At 35.5% G+C, this 22,202-nt stretch overlaps 1 protein-coding gene across 2 annotated transcripts in view; it reads right to left on the bottom strand.

Annotated features, from left to right (window-relative positions):
- ATAD2 (ATPase family AAA domain containing 2) overlaps window positions 1-22,202 on the bottom strand; it is a 68,493-nt gene that overhangs the window by 11,164 nt on the left and 35,127 nt on the right. For both annotated transcript variants that reach the window (XM_030304007.2, XM_030304008.1), the window contains exons 12-20: window positions 18,279-18,453; window positions 17,356-17,444; window positions 11,251-11,410; window positions 10,418-10,508; window positions 9,445-9,759; window positions 8,925-9,057; window positions 8,396-8,582; window positions 7,483-7,668; window positions 790-925 (exon numbers count right to left, since the gene is read on the bottom strand). In XM_030304007.2, the coding sequence (XP_030159867.1) occupies window positions 790-925; window positions 7,483-7,668; window positions 8,396-8,582; window positions 8,925-9,057; window positions 9,445-9,759; window positions 10,418-10,508; window positions 11,251-11,410; window positions 17,356-17,444; window positions 18,279-18,453 (1,472 nt within the window). The remainder of the gene's footprint in view (window positions 1-789; window positions 926-7,482; window positions 7,669-8,395; window positions 8,583-8,924; window positions 9,058-9,444; window positions 9,760-10,417; window positions 10,509-11,250; window positions 11,411-17,355; window positions 17,445-18,278; window positions 18,454-22,202) is intronic.

Raw genomic sequence — 22,202 nt, 5'->3', positions numbered from 1 at the left:
TTTCCATTTTAAGATCACTTATGAGGCTATTAAAACTTTGAAAATGCATTATTTTCAGAACAAGAATATTCTACTAAAAAAAAGCTTTTTACTAGTTAATTTTTAAAGTAATAAAAAATTGTGTTATGTTTCAAATGTAACAAGTTTAACTTTGTTTAAACAGATATGTACAAGTACTCAGGATTAAAAAAGGAGTATGAGAGTGCTGCCCTAATAAACTGGCAATCTACTAAAGGAGTAAGTAACAGATAATTATCACATCTTTGTAATGTGATATTAGTATGAAAAAAGTACAGTGGGTCATAATGATAGAAAATTAATTTTGCCTAGATATGTTAAGGAGTGAAAAATGAGTTACAGTAGTAGGACAAATTGGTCCTTAGGCAGAGATAGGCAAATGGGGATAGAAGCATTACTGAAAGGGAGCAAAAGAATGAATGGAATTAGAAAAGGCAGGAATATGTTGCATGTGGTATAAAGTTAGAGTGCTTTGCAAAGAAGGAGGTGGGGGAAGGAGGGGAGAACGAAAGTGCCGAAAATGGGCTGGGGCTTTACTATGAATTCCAGCTGCAATTCTACATGGACTGGGAGTATACTAGGAAAGAAAGGCCTTGTATGCTTTAAGATCTTCAGTCTACTTTAATGGGAAGCACAGAGATTTATAAGCAGTAGAGGTATCAACCTAATGACTGGGGTTTTGAGTTTGTGTTAGAAGATGACGATGCTATTAATATTTTATTCCCACTGTCTCGGAATTATTATATATTAAACTTTGACAGAGAAACTAACCTGCTTTCTTTTTTGATACAGGAGGCTTAGCAGCTTGCTTTAGAATTAAATCTTCAAAAAATTTTGTCCGTTCTTCTTTACCAGGTAACTGGACATTAAAAATTTCTCCATAATCACGGATAAATAATTCTTGCACCTTAAAAGAGAAAATACATGCATTATATATGTGAATACACAATACTGTGTATGTATTAATCAATGCAACAGTAGGTTATTATACACATATTTTTAATAACCTGAACTATGCAATAAAGAGATGTTTTTAAAACAGATCTTTTACATATGCTGGAGTTACATATAAATCGTGTATGCACAGATTAGCAACTAAAAAATATGGGATCTTCTTTAAAACTCAAGACTCTGAAGTTCACATGGTAACTGACATGGCAATGTTTTATTTCCAGCGTTTTGTTGAGATCAATTAATTCACTTTCACAACCCAAAGTGAGATAGGAGAAGGAGTGGTTGTTCAGTAAAAATAAAGGCTATAACTTTGCATAGGGTATCTGGGTGGCTCAGTCAGTTCAGTGTCATGTGGACTCTTGATTTTGGCTCAGGTCATGATCTCAGTTTGTGAATTTGAGTCCCATGTCGGGTTCTGTGCTAACAGCACGGAACCTGTTTGGGATTCTCTCTCCCCCTCTTCCTCTGCGCATGTGCGCTCTTTCTCGCTCTCAAAAGAAATGAATTTTTAAAAAAATTGAAAAAAAAAAGGCTAGTGGGACCTGGCTGGCTCAGTCAGTGGAGTATGCAACTCTTGATCTTGGGGTTGTGAGTTCGAGCCCCATGTTGGGTGTAGAGAGTACTTACAAATAATAATAAAAAAAAATAATAAAGGCTAGAAATTAACAAGTGCTAGTGAGGATGTGGAGAAATTAGAACCTCTGTGCTGGTATGAATGTTAAAATGGTGCAGCCATTGTGGAAAACACGGAGTTACCACATAATCCAGTACAGAAGAATTGGGGGTAAAAAAACCACCACGCAACCTGATCCTTGTATACCAATAATCATAGCGGGATTATTCATAGTAGGCAAAAAGTAGAGACAAATCCAAATGTTCATCATCAGATGAATGGATAAAAATGTGATACATAAATACAATGGCATATTACTCAGCCTTAAAAAGGAGTGGAATTTAAAAAATCTCTTTTAACGTTTATTTATTTTTGAGAGACAGAGTATGAGCAGGAGAGGGGCAGAGAGAGAGAAAGACACAGAATCTGAAGCAGGCTCCAGGCTCTAAGCTGTCAGGAGAGAGCCCGACGCAAGGCTTGAACCCACAAACCAAGAGATCATGACTCGGGCCAAAGTCGGACACTTAACTGGCTGAGCCACACAGGTGCCCCAAAAGGGAGTGAAATTTTAATGCACACTACAACATGGATAAAATCTGAAAACATGCTAAGTGAAATAAGCCAGTCACAAAAGGACAAATACCATATTATTCCACTTACACAGATATGTAGAATAGGTAAATTCATAGAGACAGAAAGTTATTATAACAGAAGTTACTGGGGGGGTTTGGGAAAGGAGGATATGGGGAGTAACTGGTTACTGGGTATAGAGTTTCTGTTTGGGATGATGAAAACATTCTGGAAATGGAATGTACTTAATGCAATGTACTTTGTCACTGAACTGCACACTTAAAAGGCACTAGTGTACAGTTCAGTGACAAAGTACACTGCATATTTTACTGCCAAAAAAAAGGGCAAAAGAGATCCCCAAAGGATGTTTCTAGCCAATCTCTCAACCCTTTCCAGTATTATTAGAGAATAATATTTATTCCTTGTGCGATGCTTATGCACTTTGTTTTGTGTATCTTTGACATCTAGAAGTTTACATTCATAGCTTTTGCATGACCTGATTCGCAGGGTCTTCCACGCTCCCATATTTATGAAAATGTTCCTAGTATGTTATATGAAACTTTCCTCCTGTTGTCCCAACGTCATTTATGAAAGGTCTCTATTTTTGTTAATTCATTTACTAAATTATTATGCAAACAAGAGTCTACCAGTGGACTATATTACATTAATTTGCCCATGCTGGCCCGAATTCCACAGTTTTAATTTTTAATTTTGTGGTATGCTTTAATATTTGATGGTCTTAGAAGCTCCTCATTGGTTTTTCAACATTTTCTTGGAAATTCAAGCACTTATTCCTTCTCTATTGAATTTTAGAATCCACCTATTTTGTTGGAATTTGTACCCTTTCCCCCTCTCTCATGGCTTGTAAGTTATATGCTGTATTTCTATTTTTTGTTATAACTGTTAACAGAAATACCTAAGTTTCTTTTTTCTAGAAAACTGTAAGGTTAATCAATATCTAGATATCAGACAAAAATCTGAATGTGCTTTTATTTCCTTATTCTCCATTGCTATATCCTTCTTGCCATTATCAAGTTCAGACTAAGACCAACTTAGATTTAGTTTCACATTCCTTAAAAAATTTTTTCTATCACAATTTTGTGACAATAAGTTTTACTGTTTTCTTTGTTCACCGCTTCTTATATGCCACTTCCACAAAATAAAAATCCAAGAGAAATAATCCTTTAATAATTCTTTCAATCAAGGGTTTGAGTCATTGGTCATAGTTTCTTAGGCACTGCATATTCAAAAATATCTTTGTTTTGCTCTCTCATTCAAATGCTAACTTTGTTGGGAAGGAAATTAAGGTTTAAAATTATTTTCTTTCAAAACTTTGAAACTATAGCTCAGTTGTCTCCTTAGTAGCTAGTGTTACCAATGAGAAGGTAGAAGCAATTTGATTTTTAGTCCTTTCTAGTAGTATTTTTTCTCTCAGAAGATTTAAAAATTTTCCTCTGTACTTACATTTTCTCTTCTACATTTACTTTCCCTTCCCTATCATAAAGCCCATTAAACAGGTGTTAGACCTGAATTGATCTCCTGTATTCTAACTTTTTTTCCTGATTTTTCAAATCTCTGTCCTTTTGTATCAGATAGGGTAAGAATTCCCGGTGTCACAATCTCCCATCTTGCTAATTCACTCTTTATCTGTGTCTGCTCTTTTTCAAAAGCCTCACAGAGTTTTTACTTGGGGGTGCGGGGAGTTACTTCATTTATAACATCTCCATTTGGTTCTTTTCTACAACAGTCTGTTGGTTACATGGATATGATTATTCATTGAGCTGTCCTTCTCAAATGCTTATTTATAAGCTCCTCTTTGCCTGCCTTTGAATTCTTGACTGTCCATAGCTGTCAAGCTATTCTAGCTTCTACTCCCAGTGATTATATGAAGAAGCTAGCCTATACTAGAAATAAAATTTACCTGTAATTTGCTTTCTGAGCACAGGGTTTTCCCATTCCTCCTGATCAGCCACAGATAGTCACTGTTCTGACACAGTAGTCTTTGGGCCCAACCTCACTGCTCTAGCTGAGGATGAACAGCTTTGCTGACTTCTGTCTGCTATGGCCAGAAGTGAAGAAAACCAATTAACTCAAAGTTGTCCAAGGGCTCTTTCAATTCCTTTCCAGCATTGCCTCAGCGCTAGAAACCATTCCCATCTTGGAAAGCAGTCCTCTCATGCACATGCTTTGAACTGTGGTAACCCTCATCAATCTAATCCCCACTGTTCTTTCATGGGTTCGTGAAAGTTGCTAATCTATTCAGAACATTCTTTCTCATTTTTCCCATGCTGCTAAATTGTTAAGGGTTCACTAGTGCTCATGGATATAGGTACTCTGACTACAATTCTGAGATGGACAAGCTCCAATGTAGCTAAAAATGGTACACAGTGTTCTCATTTATTATATAGCCCAATGCTATACAGACAGTATCAATGAACCACTAAAAACTATATAAGGCTCAAAGTGGACTTGCTTATTTATAGCCATATAAATTACATTATTCATTTTTTAAAATAAGCAATCCATGGTCCTGTGCCCACTCCACCCTACCATGCAGTGTGATACTGGGATGCTTTACTCAGTTTACAATTATATGCTTAAGAAATATTACCCCCAAAAAACAGAGAAGCTATTCTTCAAAGAAAGATCTTTAAGTGCAGAATTCCCACATTCTTGACAAAGTTATCTCAGATTAAACGGACTGCAGATTTTCAACCTCCCTACATCCATATTAAGAATGCTCAGCTATTTTGTCTTGTTATCAAGAGTATAAAATTATCTTTCAAATTTCAAAATGATTAACAATGTTTTAACTGACAGTGAGTACAATAAGCCAATGGTATAATGTGGCTACTAAATAGTAATTCTTCTTTACTTTGTTAAGCAGAACACTGCTAGAGTACTTCATTCTGGGTACAGCTTTTCAAAGGAATATAAAGACATTCAGGAGAGTGTCAGAATTCTGAAGAAACTAAAAATATGTGATGTGTGGCAGAGCCTATTATCAGGCCCATGTCCTCTTCTTCTTAGGCACACTGCTCTGTCATACTTCCTAGTCTCCCTTGCTGTTAGGTACAGCCATGTGAGGTTCAGCCAATGGAATGGGAGAGAAAATGATACATATCTCTCGAATCAGGCACATAAATGGGCCACTCCTTTCAGTGGGGTGGAGTAAAAGCAGGCTGCAAAGTCACGTGATGAAACTGAGAAAGTTCTCTCAGCCTGAATGTCTGGAATGACTACATGGGAGGAGGCTAAGACCTGAATGTAGTCACCTGCATAGTATAGTTAAGCGAGTGAGAAATAAACTTCTACTGTATTAACAACCCTAAGGAATATACTGTTATCACAGAAGAAATGTTTAGTGTGAAGAAGTTTGAGTCAGAGTGGGGAGATGCAAATAAACATAATAGAGCATTCGAATACACAAAGAGTTGTCATGATGAAAACAGACTTGACAGGTTCTAGATAGCACTCAGAAAACAGATAAAGAAATGGAAGCCTCTCAAAATAAGTTGATTTTTTAGGAATCAGAGCTAACAAACTGAATAGTAAAGAAAGTGTTTCACCAAAAGTGGAATATCCACATAAAAGATCAAGTATAAAGGAAGAGTCCAGAACTAAATTAACTAAACTAGAAGCCATTAAGAGTCTATAACATACACTTAATATGTTTCCCAGCTTGCTCAAATTCCAGCTGAATACCTCACAATTAACTATTAAAACAGGGCCATCAGGGACATCATTCTTGTCCTCAGATAACTCAATCTCATTTCCTTCTACTCTGCTCTCCACTCACTTGGCTCTAGCCACCCTGGTCTTCTTAAGCTATTTTTCTAACACATCAAACACACTTTTGCCTCAGGGTCTTTGCACTTGCTTTTCTTCTGCCAAGAACCTTTGTCCCTCAGATACCCCAAATGGGTTACTATTTTACCTTTTTCAGGTCTTTGCTCAAAAGTCATCTTCTTAGGCCTTACTTAAGACTATTTATTTAACACTGTGACCCTACCACACTCTCTTGGCATTGCTTAGCTAAATTTTTCTCCATAGCAATAGGTTAATATTATACATTTTATCTATTTATTTTTACTTTCTCAACTAAGGTGTGTGTGAGCCCTAGGAAGATAAAGAAATTTTTGTATTTTTCAATGCTATACTCCATTACCCAGAACTATGCCTGACACAGAATAAGCACTCAATAAATATCTCTTTAATAAAATATTTGAATTTATCTTCCTACTCACGTTCTAAAATATGCAAACCAATTTTGTCAAAGATATGGAAAACTCATTAAATTCAGTCATTAAAAACAAAACAAACCACAGAGAAACCTACAATATACTTATTATGTACTCTGAGAATTGAAAGGTGGAAAAAAAAGTCTCTTCATGTATTTTACATTTCACTAGGAGACAGAGAGGCAAACATAAATATTTAATGGCAAGCAGTGATAAAAACAAAATACAGTAAGGGAAAAGAGAGTGATGGGCAGAGGAGCTGATCACTATAATTGAGAAACTGATCAAGGAAGGCCACTCTGAGGTGACACCTGGGCAGAGACCTGAGAAAAATAAAGGATCACGCCAGGCAAATATCTAGAAGAGTATTTCAGGCAGAAAAAGCATGAACTTTTGTCCATGGTAGTTGTCTAAACAGGCACTAACTTGAAAATACAGTAATTTGGTACAAACAAAAATTCTAAATGTGCATACTCTTCAACTAAGCTACAGTTATTCCACTTTTAGGAATGGATGCTAGAAAAATCCACATAGTAATGCTCATACAAAATAAGCTCAGGGGCACCTGGGTGGCTTAGTCATTTAAGTGTCTGACTCTTGACTTTGGCTCAGGTCATGATCTCATGGTTCATGAGATCAAGACTTGTCCCTGCTTGGGATTCTCTTTCTCCAACCCTCCCCTGCTTATACTCTCTCTCTCAAAATAAACATTAAAAAAAAAAAAAAAAAAAGCCCAAGGACGCTCACTCTAACAGTCCAATAGAAACAAAAACTAAAAAACAACCAAAATACCTATGAACAAGAATCTGGATAAATTTGGGTACATCAAGACAACGGAAAAAGCCATGCTGCTTTTAAAAGGAATGAGACTGTGTATTAAAAAAAAAAAAAAAGTGTGTGTGTATACACACACACATACACGTATATATGGCAAGTTGCAGAATAGCATGCATCATATAACCCCATTTTTGGAAGAAAAAAAGATTTATAATGCAGCCTTACTATACACACATATAAATACACCCACCATCCTTCCCAACAAGCCCATATATCATATGTACAGTGACTTTCTCCTCTACAAATTACCTCTTCTGGCAGAGCAGAATGGGGTTTGTCAGAAGTTGCAAGTAGTAAAACTGGAGCAAATGAAGGAATATTCTGTAACAATGTAATAAATGTGGCTTTCAGTGTTGGTCCAACTATTTCCCACCACAAGTGGATATGAGGAACATATACTATACTTGGTGCTGTTCTCTTAGCTTCACGAATCATCTAGTAGAGAGGGAAAAAAATTATATTCAGTTAAAGAGTTAGTATGTTAGTAATACTCGCTTTTTATTGGTCTGGAACAATGTTTAACTTCCCAGAATTATTATATAAAACCCTCAAGATTTTAAAATGCTTTCCCGTTTCGGTCTTATTTTTAAATGTTTTGTAAAAGTCTTGTAAAGTTCTAGTAAGAGGCAAAAGATTTATGCGATATGAAGAGAAATAGAGTATTAAAAGTCTTATTTTTAGGAAAACATAATTGCTTTAAGCAATTAGGAAGAAAACAGCTTAATACATCTAGAAGACTTCTGTTAAATGCAAAAATAGAAAACTTAAATTTGAAAAATTTTAATATAAAGATAGCAAAAACAGAAGCAGCAGAATATCTGAGTGCCTACCATGCAGCAGTCACTGTTTTAAATACTCTACCCACTTAATCCTCACAGCAGCCATACAAGGTAAATACTATTATTATCTCCATTTTGCAAATGGGGGAAACAAGGCAGAGATCTAATAACTTTCCTAGGTCACACAGATATTAAATGGTAGAAATGTGATTTAAACCCATACTCTTTAATGACTAAGCAATTACATATAGTTCTATTTCATAAACCTGAAGGTAGAAATCAGAAAGAGAAAAAAAAAGTTCAAAACGGATAAGCAATTCTAGACTGTGTCTCTGGAAGACTGCTTCTCTTACAGCTTACTTGTCTGGGCAATAATGAATTACCTGGGCACACGTTTCTTCAGGAGATGTAGCGCTGACTCCAAAAAGAACAGGAATGTCTAAGGTATATACTGCAAATTTTTCCAAAGCGTGGATGACAGCTGGTGCCAAATGAGAACCTTGCCCAAATCCTGGCTCTCCCACTATCAATATTCTTGGTCGAAAAGACATAGGTTGATAACATGCATTTCTGAAAGAAATTAGCTGTATTTTAGAAAAAGCAAAAGTTAAAATTTTCCTCCTAAATTACCAATTTTTAACTTTCTTAAGGCAAAATTTTTGACTATATGGCTGGCCAATCTATAACAGTATAGTTCAAGTGGTCTTTGGAAAATATCAACCTCCACAGATTTTAGTACTACTTTATACAGTGTAATTTCTATTATGGTGACAACTGTAATACCAAAAAATTTTTGATATTTTAACTTAAAAAAAGATCAGTTAGCATTCTTATATTTTCAACCACCATCTTCTAGTTTTTAGGAATTTACACACAAGAAATTATATATATTCATTTGCAAGGGAAATATACCTATTCAAATGAAGAAAATTAAAATTTTCTTTTGCCTTATTAAAGGATTTTTGAGAAAGCCCATTTTCATATACGGATGGAACATCATCATCACTGTATGCCAAGTCACTTTCTAGCAGAGGACAAGAAATATCTACAAAACAAAAAAATTGTACATTAGTAACTTTTCTGGATTGCAAAAAGCAAACGTTTATGTAATGCATTAGTTAGCAAATCAATGTCCATGAAATGTACAACAAAATTTAAGAATCAAAAACATTTGTGTAGATATGAATAACAAATATAAATGCACTTCAAATTCAAACAGAATTAAGGGCAATCTTTGAAGTAAGTTTCCTTCAAACATCCAGGCAAGGCAGGACTAAATTCCTTTCAAGAGGCTGTTTTCCAAAAAAAAAAAACAAAAAAAACAAAAAAAACAAAAAAAAAAGCCACACAAAAAAACCAACCACAAAACATTTCTGGGATGTATAAAACATTTAGTTTTCCTGATTATTAAATGGCCGATCAAATATCATACCTGAGTCTAAAGCTTTATTTGTTCTGATTTCTGCATGTGGAAATACTCTCTGCAGGGCTTCTAAGATCTGGTGAACAGTACTTTGTAGGAGTGGTTTCACAACAGTGGATAATGCCTGCCCAGGTGATGTCACAGCTCTTTGGGCAGCTGGTATCATCTTTTGCATGGCTACCTCAAAATCCTTAGCTGAGATGTTAATTGAAGAGAGATCCAACTGTAGTTTCTCACTAGTGGTATAAATTTGTGGGTAGCGTCGACGCAGAGCACATAAAGCAGCCTCAGAGCATATTGACTTAATATCTGCACCACAGTATCCTATCCAAGGCAACCAAAAAAATGTTTTAAAGTAAATCATCACCCTATGAGCATGACTGTGGTTAAAAGAAAATTAAAACTCAACATAGAAATATAGTAAAATATTCAGAGTAAGGATAAAATCTCTCATCCACTCAGTAAACTTGTAACGGTTAATAACCATCAACAAATCAATCAACTTTTGCAAGTGAAATGTACAAACACTAAATGGAGCACAGCGGTCAAGAACAAGAGTTTTAAAATGACAGACTAAGTTCAAACTCCAGTTTTTCATTTACTGCACATATGATCTTTGGAGAATCATTTATGCTCTTTCAGCCATTTCTACATCTGTAAATTGGGGATAATGCTACCTGCAGGACTGATGTGAGAATTTCTCGAAATAACATATATAAAATGCTTAACAGAATGACTAGAAAATGTAAACAGCAAAAGATAGCTATTATTATTATTGTCTAACATTGCTCTCAAATTCCCCAATAGCCAATTCATCAAATATCTCTATTTAATATCCAGGATTTTTAAAGAAAACATGCCACAAATAAGAGACCAGAAACAAACAAAATCTGTATTGCTTTAAACATAACCTTGCCCAAGACTACAACCTAATTTCTGAAATGCATGCATTTTATCTTTTAATGCCTAAAGCAATGTTTACCAACACAGTTTTCTGCTAGTTCTTCTAGAAATATGTCCAGTGGTTTAGGATTCCAATCTCTTGTATGAATCTTAAGAATTTCTTTTCGAGCCTGTAAATAAGAACAATTTTAATTTTTTTATAATAAGGCGCTATTCAGATTTGAATAATTTCAATTTAAAACAGTTTTATCTAAAAATCATAAAGAAATCAATACCTACTATAACAAAAAACAGTAAAAGTAAAAAGAAAAAGATGCATTTGTAAGCATTTAAAGAATTTATGTTAAAGAAGATTCGTACTTCTAGTGCTTAAGTTCTAGGCATCATAAATGTGAATGAGAAAAATTAATAATGATGGAACTATTGTTCATTCTGGTCTATATTAAGAATTGTTTAAGAGTACTGACAGCACTACTCATGTTTTCCTCCTTGGTTCTCAAGAGATTAAGTGGCTTTAAAACAACTAGGTAGGATTGTATGGTAGTGTCCATGCAAAAGTCAAGGCTAATAAATTGACTAAGGATTAACTGTTCATTATTAGGCTACATGCTCTGAAGCAAAATAAAGTCATATGGTAACATTCAAAGGCTATGCTCAAATTGAGAAAAATGTAAAAGTACATTTAGGGGGGCATTATTTTAATTAGAAAAAAAAATTAAAAAAATCCATATTCTTTTCTTTAAATAAAATAAAACCTCCCTAAGAATACATACATTACCTCTTTGGATGTTAATCACATTTGACTTTGCTTCAGAACATACAAAACTCAAACTTCAAATTTTCACTGTGCCAAGATTTCCTATGATAAGAGCAACATAGTCTGTCAAATTCTGAATAATGTTAAATTCCTACATCTTTGTCAGGTAGACTGAAAAGGAATTCTCTGTCAAAGCGACCAGGCCTTCGCAAAGCAGGATCGATAGAATCCAGTCTGTTGGTAGCACCAATGACCACAATTTCTCCTCTGCTGTCCAATCCATCCATAAGAGCTAGCAAGGTGGAAACAATGGAACTAAATGTAAAAATAAACGACAAGAGATTAAACATATGATGCTGAATATATTATTCCTTCTTGTGCTAAGACTTAATACATTAAACATGTGAACACATATTCTCAGAGCATGCCATTACTTCCCACAGATTTAAAAACCTTGTAAAATAACATACTAAATGGCATGTAGAGGTTAAAATCAATGAAAAACATAAATGGTTTTTAGAATGCCACTAATGGAAGACATTTCATAAAGCGTAACTTCACATAGGAACTTAAGAGTTCCTCAAAAAGGATACTTCAAAAAAAAAATACTAAACTGTATCTAAAAAGTGGTCCATTGTATATACATTATCAACAAAGAATGCCCAAATAAAATAGAATATACATAAAGCATTGAAAGAAAAAGAACTTTAATTACATTTTAATTATGGAGAGAGAATAGTAAAACAATCTCCACATCTTCATCACCCCTTTTTAATAATTATTAATGTCCTTTCAGGGTGCCTGGGTGGCTCAGTTGGTTAAGCGTCCAAGTTTGGCTCAGGTCATGATCTTACGGCTTGTGGGTTTGAGCCCGGCATCAGGCTCTGTACTGACAGCTCAGAGCCTGGGGCCTGCTTCGGATTCTGCGTCTCCCTCTCTCTCTGCCCCTCCCCTGCTCACACTTTTTCTCTCTCAAAAATAAATAAGAATTAAAAAAAAGTTATCAGTGTCGCTTTTTTATGACTTCACCCAATTGTGTTTTTCTCCATCCAACAGATTTTAAATTTTTTTTTTCAACGTTTATTTATTTTTGGGACAGAGAGAGACAGAGCATGAACGGGGGAGGGGCAGAGAGAGAAGGAGACACAGAATCGGAAACAGGTTCCAGGCTCTGAGCCATCAGCCTGACGCGGGGCTCGAACTCACGGACCGCGAGATCGTGACCTGGCTGAAGTCGGACGCTTAACCGACTGCGCCACCCAGGCGCCCCTCCATCCAACAGATTCTAAAGAAAACCCCAAAAACTTTCCACAGATCATTTAATCCATAAATATTTCATATTAAATACTTCATGTATTTATTTCTAAGATAAGGACTTTTAAAAAATCCCACAGTACCAGGACACCAATGGAAATGACAATAATTCCTTAATATCACCTAATATTTAATTTTCCTAATTGTTTCAAAATATCTTTTCTACATTTGATGTTTTTAAGCCAAGATCCACACACCTTGGGGTCAAATGTCCCTCAATTCCTTAACAGTCCCCATTGAACCTTCTTTTTTTTTTGCCTTCATGCCTTTTATTTGTTGGAAGAAACTGGGTCTTTGCCTTGTAAAATTTCCTTCCCACATTCTGGATTAGGCTAACTTGTTTCCTGATAGGGTCATTAACTTGTCCTATATCGTTCATATTTCCTACAAACTGGCAGTTAGATCTAGAAGCTTAACAGATGCAGGTTAAACTACTTAGGATAGCATATATGATAGGAGTATTCCACGTACTTCCTATTGTATACTCAGCAGGTACATAATACCAGTTTCTCATTTAACATCAGGGGATTGGGTTTACATGAGGGGTTATCAGCTTACTACATTCATCCTAAACTTCGCCATCAACCTTGTTACTTTACTGTTTTTGTAGCCACTTACAATTACTGCTTAGATCAAGGTTTCTCGATCTTGGCACAAATGGCATTTGGGTCAGGTAATTATCTGTTGTACAGAGCTGTCCTTGGCACTGTAGAATGTTTAACAACATCTGTAGTTTTCACCCACTAGATGCCAGTGATACATCACTCACCTCCTCCAATTTGTCACAATCAAAAATGTCTCCAGACATTTGTCCCATGGGGGGCAAAATCTACTCTCAGTTGAAAACCACATGGCTAGATCTACTATGTCATAAGGGGTTGCAAAATGGTGATTTTCTATTTCAATAATTTCCTCTGTATTTATTACCTATGATTTCCCTATAAAGAACAATGTTACTTCATCAATTACTCTCAATCATGGCATGAATCATAGTTACAGGACAGGAAAAAGAAATGCCTGATTCATTTTGTTTATCAATTTTCAGAGTAATGAGTCACTGTTTTAGCACCCTTTGGAGTGACCAATTTTTATTTTTTAAAAAAAAGATCATTAAAAACTGACAGTTTTTATGTATTTGATGCTTTTCACTCTATTATAAGCATTATTATTTTTTAAAAAAATTTCTTTCGATGTTTTTATTTATTTTTAAGACAGAGCATGAGCAGGGGAGGGGCAGAGAGAGAGGGAGACACAGAATCCAAAGCAGTCTCCAGGCTCTGAGCGGTCAGTACAAAGCCTGACGTGGGGCTCGAACTCACAGACTGTGAGATCATGACCTGAGCCGAAGTCAGACACTTAACCGACTGAGCCACCCAGGCGCCCCTATAGTCATTATTATTTTTGATGCTCGAATTATCCCATCTTGGCCAATTGAAACTTTCAAAACTGACTATGTCATTCTGTTATGACCCTAGTAGTTTTCAATTGCTTCTTTGCTTCCAGGCATTACAAGATATTCCAGGCTAGTCTTGCTTATTTCCAAACTCATTTCTATTATCCACCATCTCTCCTCTAAGTGCTAGTACCACATTTTGGGTGCCAGGGGTGTGAACTGCTACTGGGTTGTAGTAACTCCTAGGCATTTTTAAGTGTCCAGAGCTAGAAACTATTTTTTCTTAAAAAAATTCATCCTGAGAGGCACCTGGGCGGCTCAGTCAGTTAAGCGTCTGACTTTGGCTCAGAACATGATCTCGTGGTTCATGAGTTCAAGCTGACAGTGCAGAGCCTGCTTGGGATTCTCTCTTTCCCCCTCTCTCTGCCCCCTCCCACTCTTACTCACTCTCAAAATAAATAAAGTTAAAAGTAAAAAAAAAAAAAAATCAATCATCATGAATTCATATTGATACTCCCAATTCAAAGTAAATATTTTAGGGTTTTAATTTATTTTATGTTTATATCCTTTCTTAAGCTAAAAATCATATTTTCTACGGCATTCACATACTTCCTTGTATTCTCTTTCAATATTATTACTAACAGATAAAAATTACAGTTTAATAATGTTCAATGTGCTAACTTTTAAAAATGCTTAATTTAACAAAAATGTTTATGCTCAGATATTTTAAGTCTTTGGTTAAAAAATTGCACATTAAGTTTCTCATATCAATATATAAGCCACCCAGTTTCCCAACACCATTTACTGAAGAGACTGTCTATATTATTGTGTACAATATCCCCACTGCATATGCCTGCTTTTATCAGAGATTAATTGATCATATATAAGTGTGGGTTTATTTATGGGCTCTCTATCCTATTCTATTGACCTATTTTTGTGCCAGTGCTATACTGTTCTGATTACCATAGTTTTGTAGCATATCCTGAAATCCGGGATTGTGATACCTCCACCTTTGCTCTTCCTCAGGATTGCTTTGGCAATCTTTCAAACTGGACCATTTTCTTACACAATTCACAAAAACAAACTCAAAATGGATTAAAGACCTACATGTGAGACCAGAAACCATAAAACTTCTTAAAGAAAACATAGGGAATAATCTCTTGGACACTGGCCTTATTAGCAACAGTTTTCTAGATGTGTCTTCTTAGACAAAGGAAACAAAAGCAAAGTTAAACTATTGGGAATGTATCAAAATAAAAACCTTTTGCAAAGCAAAGGAAGGTATCAACAAAACAAAAAGGCAACCTACTGAATGGGAGAAGACCTCTACAAATGATGTATCCAGTAAGGCATTAATATCCAAAATATATAAAGAACTTACACAACTCAAAACCAAAAAAAAAAAAACAAAAAACCAAATAATCTAAAAAATGGGCAGAGCACATTCTTTGAAAGAGCAAACACTTTTCTAAAGAAGACATACAGATAGCCGAAAGACATGTGAAAAGATATTCAACTAGCCATCAGGGAAATGAAAATCAAAACCACAATAAGGTATCATCTTATATCTGTCAGAATGGTAACATCAAAAGACAAGAAATAACAAGTGTTGGTAAAGATGTGGGGAAAAGAAGACCCTCATGCACTGTTGCTGGGAATGTAAATTGTTACAGGCACTATAGAAAATAGGATGGTGGTTCTTCAATAAGTTAAAAATAAAAATACCATATAATCCACTACTGTTTATTACCCCCCCCAAAACAAAAACGCTACCTGGAAAAGATACATGTACTTCTATGTTTATTGCAGCATTATTTACAATAGCCAAGATATGAAAGCAACCTAACTGTCCATCAATAATTGATAGATGGGTAAAGACGATGTGCTATATATGTATACAATGGAATATCAGCCATAAAAAAGAATGAGATCTTGTCATCTGAGGCAACCTAGAGGATGTTACACTAAATGAAATAAGTCATTCAAAGACAAATAACAAATTATTTCAGTTATATGTGGAATCTAAAAACAAAACAAATAAACACCACAGAAACAGAACCATAAATATAGAACAAACTGGTAATTGCCAGAGGAAGGGAGATTGGGGGTGTGGGCAGAATGGGTGAAGATTAAGAGGTACAAACTTACAGTTATAAAGTAAGTCATGAGAATGAAAAGTGTAGCACTGGGAATATAGTGAATATTGTAATAATGCTGTATGGTGACAGATGACAACTACACTTACCTTGTATGAGCATAGCTTAATATATAGAATTGCTGAATCATTATGTTTTACACCTTAAACTAGTAACACTGTAGGTCAACTATCCTTCAGTTAAATACATGTATGTACTTGAGAAGGCATGTGCTTCCCAAATTATAATTTTTGTTGCTAAAATTTCTAATTCCTTTTAGAACTATTCCAAAACATAGTACTCAATTATTTGGTTGCAAAGTAATGGTAGTATTGTTAAATATGTTTGATCCTACCAATACAATGAATACAATATGGCTGCTGATGAAATTTGTCACATATAAAAAGTCTGTATGATTACTGTAAGTTATTGCAGACACAACTATTTTTACCATAGCACTTAACATTTTGATTTACTAAGAGCAACAAATGAAATTGTATATAGTATCAAGTCAAAGACCACCAGACTACAGTAAATATTGTTAGCTGTTAAGAAAATAAAAACCTACTTCTCACATTATTAGGTCTTATTCCTCTTCATATTATTTATAATAAAAAACAATACTGGCATATATGAAGACATGTAAACATTTGCTTTAGAGTATCCAAAATTAATTAAGCAATTACAGATAATACTTGAGACAATTTGAAAAGAGGGTTCTGAAAAACTGAAGATGAACTAGGATTAAAATTTAGATTCAAATTGAGGCAGTGTCACTAAGGACAAGTGCCCCCACCTTGGCAGTCAGTTTATCATAGAGGGGATGCAATTCTCTCGTTCTGAAAATTAAAAAGTTGGGCTAATAACCGAATCTCAAACTAGTAGTCATGCACTAAGACATATTTTGTTTGGCCAAAGCAGTATCTTAAAAAGATCTGAATTAGTTGGCAACATTTAAAAGATATTTAACACAAAAATTTGAATATAACATTTAAGAAAGTGCAAATTTATTTTTCAAGTCTGAGTCAACTTCTGCACTTCAATAATAGGTTTGGGCTAAAAACAACTGGCTATGCTCTAGATTAGATGCTCAGCCACACTCCAAACCATAGTCCCACTCTTACTACTGGCTTGCCTCACTCATTTCATTTGCCTTACACCTCACTAGCCAGTGGACATTTAAGTTTGTATCATGAATTAAACCTGTAACCAAGATTTTAATACTGTGCTTGTGAATACCTTGCCATACAGAACAGGTTCATTTTTCTTTTTGTACTATATATTGGGGTTCTACCAAGAAGAGGAAACTGCTGGTTTGTGAAGTATCTTTCACTATTTTAATATTCTATCCCTTATGCAGTATCAGTACAGCTCAAAATACAGGAAGAAAGACAGAAGTGCTATTAAACAAATTTTACCTGTGAATCTGATCTTGCCTGCTGGATCGTACAGGAGCCAGACCATCAATTTCATCAAAAAAAATAATGGATGGGCGCATCTGATAAGCCTAGAAAGCAGGTCCAGTGGTTGCATGTTAATATGAAAAACTTCAAATATATAGACTTAATATGAACCATTTTAATCTGTTTTCATTCTAACTTGCTTAGGAGAATTAATTTCTAATTTGTAAATCTAAACATAAATCTAAGAACTATATCTTAAGAACTTACATATCCAAAAATATAATGCAAACAATTTAATTTTTTTGCATTCTCCATTGGAATTATTCAAAATACATACTCCACTGGTCATACACCTTGGGTTTCATATAGCTATAGTTATTGGGACACACAAAATATATATTTAAAATCAACTGCTAAAACAAGACAAAGAACAGAAGACAATGACATAGCCTTCCTCCATGTCAGGATGGGAAAACACTTAGCAAGATGCCATATATTTTTTTTTAAAGTCTATTTCAGTTAAGTTAAAGAAACTCAGTGTGTTCTATAAAGAGATTTAAAAGCATCTGCAGCAATATGCCTTAGTAGATCAGAATGTATTATCTTACAATGTGCTGTCAATACAATCTGGGATATGAAATTGAAAGCTACTCTAGGGCAGAACTAATCTTCAACTCACATACTGAGACATAACTCACTACTGTTAAGTATGAGACTACCAGCCTCTCTCTGGATATGAGACATAAGACTCCAAAGAACTTAGATCTTATTATTCCTTTCTCTTCTTCCTATAAAACTATCATAAGTCAGTATTATCTTAATAAAGAATATTTGGTCTAATTTTTCTGAAAAGTGATTAAATGCCACACCTATCTAATCCTTACATACTTACACCCGCATTGATTACAGATCTATATAGCGAAATTTTAATATCATACCTGATCAAATAGCAATCGTAGCTGTCTTTCAGACTCTCCGACCCATTTACTCAGACAATCAGCACCTTTCCTCATGAAGAATGCTACTCTTTTATCCCCTTGACTGCACTCATTGGCAAGTGCTCTAGCAACCATAGTTTTTCCAGTTCCAGGTGGGCCATAAAACAAACAACCTCTATAGAAGAATAAGTGTTATTTTAGTACTACATTAAAAAGTAGACTCTTTAAACTAAATTAGAAACCAATTTCATGAATACAAATTAGTGAATAAAGTAAGACAACTATTGTTTCAATCCACAAAGCACAACTTAAAACCTGAAAATTAATACTGATACTACAAAATTAATACTGAAACTAAATAAAACCCTTTATTTGAAACATTTTCTTTTTAAAAAATTTATTTATTTATTTTAAGAGAGCACATGCACGTGTGTGAGCAGGGTAGGAGCAAAGGGACAGAATCCCAAACCAGCTCCATGCTCAGCACAGAGCCCCACATGGGGCTCAATTATGACCCAAGCTAATATCAAGAGTCAGTACTTAACTGAGCCACCCAGATGCCCCAAAATAAATTTTCTTTTAGTCATTCATCATGCCCATCATATTACTTTATCTTGCATAGAAGTCAAGCTTAAAAAGACTTGATAGTTTACTTTTGTGACATATCAAGGGAAAGAATACATTTCATCTACAACCTTTGGTCTCAGCGTCAGTAACACAACACCAAAAGTTGTGCAAGAAAACACGTTGGGAATGAACAGAAGAGAAAGTAAAGTAAAAAAGAGAGAGCTTTAAGAAATAATTGTGGTGTTTAGCTGGTAGAGATTAGGACAATGTAAATAATTTGACATCATTCTTGGTGACATCACTGTCATGGGGTAATCTATAATTTTTCATTTATTTCTAAAGTTATTCATTGCTCTTAGAATAGAATTCTTAAAAAAATGGGCTATATCCATAACTCTTTTTTCAACATTTATTTTTAGTATTTATTTTTGAGAGAAAGAGACAGAGTGTAATGGGGGAGGGGCAGAAAGAGAGGGAGACAAAGAATCTGAAGCAGGCTCCAGGCTCTGAGCTGTCAGCACAGAGCCTGATATGGGGCCCAAACTTGTGAACTGCGAGATCATGATCTGAGCTGAAGTTGGACACTTAAATGACCCACCCAGGCACCTCTATACTCATAATTCTTGTTAGAAATGTAAAAAGTATATAGAAATAGAACATGTCATGGATTAAGTGCTACCAAAGTAACATGAAATAATCAATTTCAGATCACCATATAACTGCTCTTGAAAAGAAACACTAAGGATAAAAGCCATATATGAACGACCCAACGCTAATATCATCCTCAATGGGGAAAAACTGACAGCTTTACCCCTAAGGTCAGGAACAAGACAGGGATGTCCGCTTTCGCCACTGTTATTCAACATAGTATTGGAAGTCTTAGCCTCTGCACTCAGACAACCCAGAGAAATAAAAGGCATCCAAATCAGCCAGGAGGAGGTCAAACTTTCACTCTTTGCAGATGACATGATACTCTATATGGAAAACCCAAAAGATTTCACAAAAAAACTGCTAGAATTGATTCATGAATTCAGCAAAGGTGCAGGATATAAAATCAACGCACAGAAATCAGTTGCATTCCTAATACACCAACAATGAAGCGACAGAAAGAGAAATCAAGGAATTGATCCCATTTGCAGTTACACCAAAACCCATAAAATATCTAGAAATAAATCTAACTAATGAGGTGAAAAATCTATACACTGAAAACTACAGAAAGCTTATGAAAGAAATTGAAGACACAAAAAAATGAAAAAAGATTTCCATACTCCTGGATAGGAAGAACAAATATTGTTAAAATGTCGATACTACCCAAAGCAATCTACATATTCAATGCAATCCCTATCAAAATAACACCAGCATTCTTCACAGAGCTAGAACAAATAATCCTAAAATTTGTATGGAATCAGAAAAGACCCCGAATAGCCAAAGGAATCTTAAAAAAGAAAACCAAAGCAGGAGGCATCACAATTCCAGACTTCAAGCTATACTACAAAGCTGTAATCATCAAGACAGTATGGTACTGGCACAAGAACAGACACTCAGATCAATGGAACAGAAAGAGAACCCAGAAACGGACCCACAAACATAAGGCCAACTAATCTTTGATAAAGCAGGAAAAGAATATCCAATGGAATAAAGACAGTCTCTTTAGCAAATGGTGCTGGGAAAACTGGACAGCGACATGCAGAAGAATGAACCTGGACCACTTTCTTATACCACACACAAAAATAAACTCAAAATGGATGAAAGACCTCAATGTAAGACAAGAAGCCATCAAAATCCTTGCAGAGAAAGCAGGCAAAAATCTCTTCGATCTTGACCGCAGCAACTTCTTATCGAACGTCTCCAGAGGCAAGGGAAACAAAAGCAAAAATGAACTACTGGGACCTCATCAAAATAAAAAGCTTCTGCACAGCAAAGGAAACAATCAGCAAAACTAAAAGGCAACCGACAAAATGAGAGAAGATATTTGCAAATGACATATCAAATAAAGGGTTAGTATCCAAAATCTATAGAGAACTGATCAACTCAACACCCAAAAAACAAAGATTCCAGTGAAGAAATGGGCAAAAGACATGAATAGACACTTCTCCAAAGAAGACATCCAGATGGCCAACCGACACATGAAAAAATGCTCACCATCACTCATCATCAGGGAAATACAAATCAAAACCACAATGAGATACCACCTTACACCTGTCAGAATGGCTAACATTAACAACTCAGACAACATATGTTGGCGAGGATGCAGAGAAAGAGAATCTCTTTTGCATTGTTGGTGGCAATGCAAGCTGGTGCAGCCACTCTGGAAAACAAGATGGAGGTTCCTCAAAAAATTAAAAATAGAGGGGTGCCTGGGTGGCGCAGTCGGTTAAGCGTCCGACTTCAGCCAGGTCACGATCTCGCGGTCCGTGAGTTCGAACCCCGCGTCGGGCTCTGGGCTGATGGCTCAGAGCCTGGAGCCTGTTTCCGATTCTGTGTCTCCCTCTCTCTCTGCCCCTCCCCCGTTCATGCTCTGTCTCTCTCTGTCCCAAAAATAAATAAAAAACGTTGAAAAAAAAATTTTTTTTTAAAAATAAAAAAAAATTAAAAATAGAACTACCCTACAACCCAGCAATTGCACTAGTAGGTATTTATCCAAGGGATATAGGCGTGCTGTTTTGAAGGACACATGCACCCCCATGATTATAGCAGCACTATCAACAATAGCCAAAGTATGGAAAGAGCCCAAATGCCCATCGATGGATGAATGGATAAAGAAGATGTAGTATATATATATAATGGAGTATTACTCGGCAATCAAAAAGAATGAAATCTTGCCATTTGCAACTATGTGGATGGAATTGGAGGGTATTATGCTAAGAGAAATTAGTCAGAGAAAGACAAAAATCACAGGACTTCACTCACATGAGGACCTTAAGAAACAAAACAGATGAACATAAGGGAAGGGAAAAATAATATAAAAACAGGGAGGGGGACAAAACAGAAGAGACTCATAAATATGAAGAACAAACTGAGGGTTATGGGAGGAGTTGTGGGAGGGGGGACGGGCTAAATGGGTAAAGGGCACTAAGGAATCTACTCCTGAAATCATCGTTGCACTATATGCTAATTTGGATGTAAATTAAAAAGAATAAAAAACAAAACAAGTTAAAAAAAAATAAATACATAAATTAAAAAAAGAAAGAAAAGAAACATTAAGATTCCAGAAAAGCAGGGGGCGCCTGGGTGGCTCAGTCGGTTAAGCGTCCGACTACAGCTCAGGTCACGATCTCGTGGTATGTGAGTTCGAGCCCTGCGTCAGGCTCTGTGCTGACTGCTCAGAGCCTGGAGCCTGTTTCAGATTCTGTGTCT

Source organism: Lynx canadensis, chromosome F2, assembly GCF_007474595.2.
Source record: "Lynx canadensis isolate LIC74 chromosome F2, mLynCan4.pri.v2, whole genome shotgun sequence".
NCBI classification, from domain to species: domain Eukaryota; kingdom Metazoa; phylum Chordata; class Mammalia; order Carnivora; family Felidae; genus Lynx; species Lynx canadensis.
The sequence above is the reverse complement of the archived record's forward strand: the minus strand, read 5'-3'. Positions and strand labels throughout refer to the sequence as shown.